General features: G+C 56.4%; 3 protein-coding genes across 3 annotated transcripts; 2 read left to right on the top strand and 1 right to left on the bottom strand.

Annotated features, from left to right (window-relative positions):
• Positions 1-542: 542 nt before the first annotated feature.
• SPRG_16941 (hypothetical protein) lies at positions 543-2,714 on the bottom strand (the record flags this gene model as incomplete). Its single annotated transcript, XM_012356237.1, has 13 exons — positions 543-696; positions 741-834; positions 876-988; positions 1,035-1,103; positions 1,156-1,265; positions 1,313-1,455; positions 1,500-1,591; positions 1,648-1,724; positions 1,768-1,863; positions 1,910-2,229; positions 2,275-2,343; positions 2,394-2,511; positions 2,556-2,714. The coding sequence occupies 13 exons, from the start codon at positions 2,712-2,714 to the stop codon at positions 543-545; spliced, it is 1,614 nt and encodes a 537-aa protein (XP_012211627.1).
• Positions 2,715-3,868: 1,154 nt separating this feature from the next.
• SPRG_16940 (hypothetical protein) lies at positions 3,869-5,636 on the top strand (the record flags this gene model as incomplete). The annotated part of the gene is made up of 5 exons (XM_012356236.1): positions 3,869-4,310; positions 4,360-4,623; positions 4,677-4,753; positions 4,798-4,960; positions 5,012-5,636. The coding sequence occupies 5 exons, from the start codon at positions 3,869-3,871 to the stop codon at positions 5,599-5,601; spliced, it is 1,536 nt and encodes a 511-aa protein (XP_012211626.1). The 3' UTR covers positions 5,602-5,636.
• A 448-nt stretch (positions 5,637-6,084) lies between these two features.
• Positions 6,085-7,719, top strand: SPRG_16939 (hypothetical protein; the record flags this gene model as incomplete). Its single annotated transcript, XM_012356235.1, has 6 exons — positions 6,085-6,511; positions 6,557-6,820; positions 6,863-6,939; positions 6,980-7,094; positions 7,132-7,143; positions 7,190-7,719. 6 exons carry the CDS (start codon positions 6,085-6,087, stop codon positions 7,717-7,719), a joined length of 1,425 nt encoding a protein of 474 aa, XP_012211625.1.
• Between the last annotated feature and the right edge of the window lie 602 nt (positions 7,720-8,321).

Genomic DNA, 8,321 nt, shown 5'->3' with positions numbered 1-8,321 from the left:
CTTCTTGATGATCGGGCGCTTCACGACGGGGGTCACTTGAACCATGGTAGTGTCTACTTGCACCTCAGCGCCGGCCCATCTAAGAGCTCACTTTACCTTTTCTTGGGGGCGGAAGAAAAAATGAACTCGACTCTGCTCCGGGCGCCAACATGCCATGCACCAACCATTAAACACCACATGCTTGCGAACCAGTGAAACCCAGCGCGCCTTTTTGGCCAATGAGAAGCGCGATGCATTTTATCAGCGCCTTTTTAAAAACACAAAGCCTCGGCAGGATACAAACACCGTATTACGTTTTTAATGACCTCTCCAAATGGACCTCGTATTTTATTGGTAATACAATTGCGGCCTCGCCGCCGCCGACGGACCAGAGGCCATCTGCTGCGACCACCGATGGATGGCAACGCCGAAGCCCAAGCCGGCGCGCAAGAAGGGCCTGCTCAGGACGTACGACGCGTCCGTAGCCTGGTACGCTGCAGGGACGTAGGAGGCGTGCGTGTGTGTATTGCGTCTACTTGTGGTTAAAATCATCTCGGGTCACTCTACGGCCCTTCGGGCATCTCCGTCTCGTCGGGCACGAGCAGCCACGCTTCGTGCGCATACTGCAGGATTGACGGCTCGAGGTCGCCAAAGGCAAAGTCCTTGAGCGGCGTGAGGAGGAACGTGGGCTCGTACGCAGTGTCCTTGCCAAAACAGCTACAAGCCGATGCGCATGACTGCCACAGCATCTCCTCGCCTACCGCTTGAAGTCGGGGAACACTTCGCCGCCGTTGGCACCGCGCACGTCGTACGCCTCGTCGGCCACGGGCAGCCGGAACTGCTGAATGTGGTCCCCTGCAGAAGCAAGTCATGGAGGCAGGTCGAGAGACACGTACAGATGAGGGGCGCGTCCGGCGAACCCGTGAGCTTGTACGTGTTGCGGTGGAGAAACACAATGTTGCCCTGCGGGTCGTGCTGCACCATCGTGTGGCCGCAAAAGAGATCATAGCTACAACAATAACTATAGCACAGGCCGCGCGCGGTAGCTCACGTACGTGATGTGCTTGACGCCGGCCGACCCCGGCGGCTTTTGGATCATGTGGAAAGGCTGGTTGGCCCGCAGCCTAGATCATGGTATCGTACGCTGCGAGACTGCGACGAGCCGCTCGATCGTACCACGCAAACCGGAAGAGGTCCTTGTCGCCCCACGCCATGTCAAAGAGCTCGATCAAGCGGGGCTCGTGAAAGCTGTAAAACATGAGATTGCGCAGCGGCTCGGCGCTCATCTACGCTCGGCCGTCGTCGACCTACTCCCAAGGAATTCGCGACGCACCGTGCGGTCAACGAGCACTTGGCCCGACTCTTGCTCGAACATGTCGACGAACGGCACGCCGAGGAGTTCCCAGAGCACCGAATTGTTGTGGATGTTGAAAATCGTCTTGCGCATGCTCCAAAAGTCGGGCCAGAACATCGCGCCTAGTTCGCTTGACGCCTTGGACCTGCAAGGGGCAGGCACATACCTGTTTCCTTGAACTCGGGCGTGTCAAAGAGGTACGTCGGGTCCACCGCCACAAAGTTGTCGCAGTCGAGCAAAAGCACTTGGTCAAAAGCGCTGCGGGAGGACAGCCACACGTTCGTTAAGCCTCTGCCAGGTCCGAGTCAGTTTACCTGTGGTAGACGGCGTACGGTTTGACGTAAAAGTGGGTGGCGGCCTCGTCGAGGATCTCGCGCACAAAGCAGTTGTACTACATGTACGTCGTACTGCGCTCGCTGCAGACAAACGCGTACCTTGTCGGTCAGGAGCTTGAGCACTGGGTGGTCGAGCTTCATTTCGTCGAGGCGGATCCAGAGCTCCACAGGCAGTGTGCACCCCGTGTCCCGAAGCTGGACGGAGATGAGCAATCCACAGATGTATGGCAACGCAGGGTACCCGGCGAATCGCAGCATATGCGCTTTTCATAACCTTGGGGTACACGGCCATGACCACGCCGCGCGACAGGTCGAAGCGCTTCTTGATCGACACCTTCACGGGCAATTGAAAGAGTCGCACCTTGTACGTCAGCGGCATGTCGGCGTACGTCAAAAATTCCCTGGACAAGAATGTCAACATCCAACGCCGAGCACAAGCAACATACCCTGTCTGCGAACACGTAAAGTGAGACCCGTATTTCATACCATCGCACGTGCTCTGGAAGCTGCGCACAACTTGACCGGACGGGCGGTGGATGGATTCGCAGTAGCCCGACGTCCCTAGACACACAATGCATCCATTGTACATCGCATATCGCCACGGACCTGCTTCAATCTTGGCGTCGCATGGCTTGTCTTCGTTCATTTCGCGCGGACCATCGGGCGAACAGCCGCCTAGCATGCGCTTGTCATGATGGCACTGGATGGTATGCTGCGCGCCAGACCTGTCTGTCGCCAGCCCAAGCACTCGTAGTCGGTCTTGGTGCTGTTAACTCGCCAGTATGGCGCGGGCGGCAGTGTCATGCGGTTCTGCGGCTGCATCATCGTCGGCGATATCTGCTTCTACAGAGGCATGAGCCATTGGCACGTGGCTGGTTGTCGCGGACCTGGAAGCGAGCGCGGTTGAGCACATCGGCGAAGTAGGACTTGGAGCTGCGGATCGTCGTCGTCGGCGCGCCCGTGAAGGTCACGACGAGCAAGCACCAGCAGCAGAGCGAGACGACGATCGCGAGGAAGAAGGGGATTTTCAGGTGCCGCAGTCGCATCCGCTCCAATTGGAAATGGAAATTCACCGCTCATTTTATTGCGCCGTATTTTTATTCCGCCGACCTACAAACCCAAGATGTAAAACGTCCACTTTGAGATCGCGCGCCGATTGGCCAGCGATTCTCGCGCGGACCATGGCAGTCTGCCGCAGCTGCGCCGTCGCCTGCGCAGACACTAATAGAGGAGCTTGGTGGCGCAGCATGCGTCAAGTGCTCTATCGACGCTCGGCGATGCCAGTCCAGCGCACACCCGTCGCGCGCGATTTTCACGAGCTTCCAGCCTGATTTTCACGTCACACACACGTGGCACCGCGAGCGCGCAGAGAGCGATTGCATTGGCGCCACGCGACAAAATTGTTTTCATTTTGACGCGGTACGCATCGCATTGCGACGGTAACCTAACAGAGATAGAGCCTTGGTCATGGAGCCGGCAAGGCGGCCTTGCCCCAGAGCGAGCATGACGCGACACCGAACACAACATTACACACTGATCCTTGCCCACGGCAACTTACCAGTGGATACTTTGTTACAATGCTGGGTAATTATATGACGGGTTATCAATACCGCTGAGTTTTCACAGCGTCCAGGTGAGTAGTACAATACTGTACGTGCACCGTGGTTATATCGGTGCGTCAGGGATCGACACCAGGCATAATTGATAGAGGATGGGGCTATCTACTCAGGCTTCCCCGAGAGACTGTGCTGACAACGATCGCCTTGGTGCTGCCGAGTACGTTCGATAAATGGTGAGTGCGTCGAAGGTTATCGAGATCGAGCCTTTGCCGCGCCAATAATTCCGGATCCGCATACACTCCAACAGCGACGCCACTGATGACATCGGCAGCGTTCAAATGGACACTTGCGACCCACCTTTTCCTATTTGAGTCCGGGACGAACGCAGGCACGCAGTGCAAGTCTCCTGGGTGGCCCAGCGCTTGAGCCCATAGTAGCAACGTCGACAAAGAACAAAAGAATTTCGGCCATTCCTAATCTTCGACACCGTCAATTTCGATTAATTCGTCGTTCGAAATCGATGAAAGCGCAGATTGTCCAGGAACTAATCAACGAACCTTCTATCCCCCATACAATGCCAGCGTTGTCGTTCGAGGACATTGCGTCGAAGCACTCCAAAAGCACTTCTGGATTTGCGGCCAATGCGCTACTTGTACCTCCTCGCCACTGCCCTCGCCGTCGTTTCGGCCCAGATCGCCGTCGTTTCGGCCCAGATCGCCACGGCGGCGTGCCCGACGCCTCGGATTCGGCGTGCGTGGAGCCAGTACTGCCAAGCAGACAAGGATTTGTACATCAAGGCCGTGAGCCTGGGCATGAAGCGCGGTTATCACCACCGGTTCGTCGAGATCCACATTGAGCCCGCGTCCAACAGCGAGGCGCATGAAGGCTTTTTCTTCTACTGGCACCGCGCGTACTTGCTCGCGTACGAGAACATGCTGCGGTCGCTCGGCCCTCAGTTTGCGTGCATCACGCTGCCGTACTGGGACTACGCTTCGCTTGGCGCCAACTTTATCTCTGGTGAGTGCACCGACATGCTGAACTGTGGTCCCCTCCTCAAGGACTTTGGCGGGTCGCTGCCACAAGGTACTCTACTTGCACAGAGAGCAATGACTTACGACTCGAGCGTGCGTAGCGGCGAAGGGCCCGTACACGCTCACCGTGAACGGACAGGTCTTTCAAGCCGACAACTGCGTCGTGTCGCCGCTGACGAGAAACTTTTGCCAAAACTCGACCGCGTTCAACAGCAACAAATGCTTCAACTGCATGCCTCGCAATGATTGGTCCAAGGCGGCCGTGCCGCCGGACGTCAATGCGCTCAGCGTCTACAACAACGTGCTCGGTGACGTGGCCCCCAACCTCGACGGTGTCACGTCCGGCGTCCAATGGGGCACCCACAGTACGCGCGCCGTGTGTGTCGGATGGCCCATCATCTCACGCGTCGCTGTGTAGACATGGTGCACGCGGTGCTCGACTCGACGATGGGCACGTTCGCGTCGCCATCGGACCCGGTGTTTTACGCCCACCATGTCCGTCGCCTACATATAGGGTGTTGTTGACGGACGGTGTGTAGGCCACGACCGACGCGCTCCACGCGATCTACTACAAGTGCGTCGTCGGCGGGGTGCCGCCGAAGAACCCGTACGACGACGACCGCACATGGACGACGACGCGCAACTTTGCGGGCAAAACGATTGTGCCGTCGGACCTGATCACGATGAAGGTCGGCGAAGCAGGTATCGTATCAACTTGATACGTGGATCGATGGTCCCAAAACGACGGGGTAGGCACGGTGCCGGCGTCGATCTGGACTGCTACGTCCAACCCGATCTACCCTTTCTTCCAGGGCATTCCGCAGACGTATCTTCCGTACGCGGACACGACCAAACTCGGCGCGTATTCGTACAAGTACAACTTTACGGGCACGATGTTGGAAGACATGAACAAGCAGTGCACTGCGTTCAAGCCCGCGGGAGCCGTGCTTCTCACAACTGATGGCGGTCGGCCGAGTGCTGCTGCCACCAAGGAGAGCATGTGGCTCCGCGACGCGACGATCCTCGCATCGAATTACTACACGGAAGATTCCGACATTACGCACCAAGTGCAAATGATGCTGTGCGTGTACTACAACGAGTGCCTCGGCGGCGTCTTCGACTACTCGGACGAGTTCAAACCAACTTCCACGTGTCCAAGAAGCCTCCGTGCAAGCGCATCGTCGACGACCTTGCCGGCGGCAACACCGTCATCGGCGTGCCCGGCTGGGAGCGTACGATGCTCAAGACGTACCCGTGCAACGGCGCTTCGGCGCTCTTTTTGTAGAACAACGCCATCAATTTTGACGACGATTTTCACAACCCTCCGCTCTGTGCACGCATGAAAGATATTGCATAATGAATGAACTTTTGCTCCTAATCAGTGGGTATAACATGTAGCATGCCACGGGGCAATAGCCATCGCTAATCGGTAAGCGTGTGTACCAAACCAAGAGTACATACAGTAAATAACTGGGTATTTATGTCCTCTTGACCAAAACCCAGCATGCGTTTATTGAAAACTAATGTTGGCTGGCGAGAGCTGAAGAAGCACTCGAAACCTTTCGTGACATTATGAACGATTCATTCACGGGTCGTATGCTAACGTTGAAAATAATAGAAAAGGGCTGCAACGGTAACGTTGAAACAATAGAAGAAATGGTTTTACCGGCAACGCTCGATACTACTGTAGGCCCAATTAAATGGCCGATTCCGGTACCAGTACTTCTTCCTTTCGGAACAAATTAGCATTCTTCTTTTTCGATCGCAATGAACGTCGAACAAATCGAGCGAATAGAGGAGTATGACACAATCGGATTGACACGAACATGCGTGCATCGTATCTGCTCACCATCCTGCTCATGGTCGCTGCGGTTGCGTGGGCCGAGACGACCCAAACGACCTCGCCGCCGCGCGTCCGTCGTGCGTGGAGCCAATATTCGCGCATCGAGAAGGATACATACATCTCTGCCGTGGCGCTGGCGATGCAGAAGGGCCTCCACCACCGCTTCATGGAGGTCCACATGGAGCCGTCCTCGGAGCGCGAAGCCCACAGCTGCCTCTTCTTCTACTGGCACCGCGCGTACTTGCTTGCGTACGAGAACATGCTGCGGTCGCTCGGTCCACAGTACTCCGGCATAACCCTTCCGTTCTGGGACTACGCCACGATCGGCGCCAACTTCATCGCGGGCAGTTGCAAGAACATGCTCAGCTGCGGTAGCCTTCTCCAGGACTTTGGCGGGTCTCTTCCACGGGGTACGGTGCTCTATCCGATTGCGTGAGCATCATAAATGCGGTTAGGGCCAGCGGGTATCATGACGTACAAGGTCAATGGCGAAGTTATCCAGTCCGACAACTGCATCAAGTCGAATCTGACGTCCGGTTTCTGCCAAAGCACGTCGGCATTCATCAACAAGTCGTGCCTCGGCTGTATGCCGCGCAACGACTGGTCGCGGGTCGCCGTGCCACCGGACGTCAACGTCCTCAGTGTCTACAACAACATCTTGGGCACCGTGGCGCCAACGCTTGCCGGCGTCACAAGCGGTGTGCAATATGGCACTCACAGTACGTCCCGCGTGTTTTTATTTTGGAGCTAATTCCTGGTAGACATGGTCCACGCGGTGCTAAACGCTGTCATGGGAACGTTTGCGTCGCCGGCCGATCCGGTCTTTTACGCCCACCACGTATGCGAGTCTGGCAATTGCGCGCCTCACGTCGATCTAGGCCATGGCGGACGCACTGCACACGATCTACTACAACTGCGTCGTGGCGAGCAAGCCACCGATCAACAAGGGCGCCGATGCGCGAACGTGGAGCTCGTGTCGGAACCTCATGGGCCGTACGATCCTTCCGACCAGATGTCATCGCGATGAAAGGGGGCAACTCTGGTACGGATTGCGAATGGATTGCTGGAGATGCTCATGGTTATACCAGGAACGCAGCCGGCATCGGTGTGGTTGTCGTCCCACCCGTTGAACCCGTACTTCGCGGGCATCCCGAAGCTCTACACGGGCTACACGGACACAACGAAGATTGGCGCAAACTCATACACGTACAACTTTACGGGCACCATGCTGGACAAGATAAACAAACAGTGCACCCAGTTCCAGCCCTCGGTGACGTCGTTCCTGTACCAACCAAACGAGGCGCCGACGTCGACCGAAGTTTCCACCGAGATCTCATGGCTCCAGGATGCGACACGGCTTGCGGCCCAGTTCTACACAGACCCGAAGGACGTCAACCTCCAAGTCCAGATGATGTTGTGCGTCTACTACAACGAGTGCCTTGGCGGAGTCTTCGACTACTCGGACGAATTCAAGACCAGTTTTCACGCGACGGTCAAGCCGCCATGCAAGAGCATCATCGACGACCTCGCGCGGGGCGATGTTGTGATTGGCGTAGAAGGCTGGGAATCGTTGCTTCTCAAACGGTACTCATGTAACAGCCCGTCCATGATGTTTTAGAAGCGAAGAGCTAGGAGCTAATCGATTTATATTACCACAACGTTGAAGGACGTACATGCATATATCTACATTTATGTACATCTCACTAGGCACTAGTACACGGGGCCATCGAGACCTGCCTCGCCAATAAGCACGCTCGCAAAGCTCCTACCTTCCTACCGGTTTGGTCGCAGCGTCGCAGCACAGCATGTCACGCGGTCTTGCCACCTAATCCGTTCGGCCATCGCATCGTGCTAGTAGTACGCCGACAACGCCAACTGTGAACTAGTGCATTTTGTATCTAGGTAGCTCCAGTTTCTATGTGCTCGGTCGGTATCCGGATTTATTCGGATGCGGGCTCGGACGGTTTCGTTTGAAACACACCCGACAGCTTGCACTCCTCTGTCGGGTGGTCCGAGTACAGGAGCCTGCGTACGACCTCGCGCGAGCTAACCCTCGGCGAGTGGGGTCCACCACGGGATGGATCTCTCCGTGCGCAGCTCACTCCCAACGACCAAGCGCTGGTGCCAACTCCCACGCATTCCGGCGTAGCACTACGTATGCGAAGTCTTTGAGTTAGTTTTTGCTAATTTGATTTCAACGCGAACACGTTTGATTGATTG

The sequence above is a fragment of the Saprolegnia parasitica genome (genome assembly GCF_000151545.1).
Source record: "Saprolegnia parasitica CBS 223.65 unplaced genomic scaffold supercont2.408, whole genome shotgun sequence".
Taxonomy (NCBI): Eukaryota; Oomycota; class Saprolegniomycetes; order Saprolegniales; family Saprolegniaceae; genus Saprolegnia; species Saprolegnia parasitica.
This window is presented reverse-complemented; position numbering and strand designations above follow the sequence as displayed.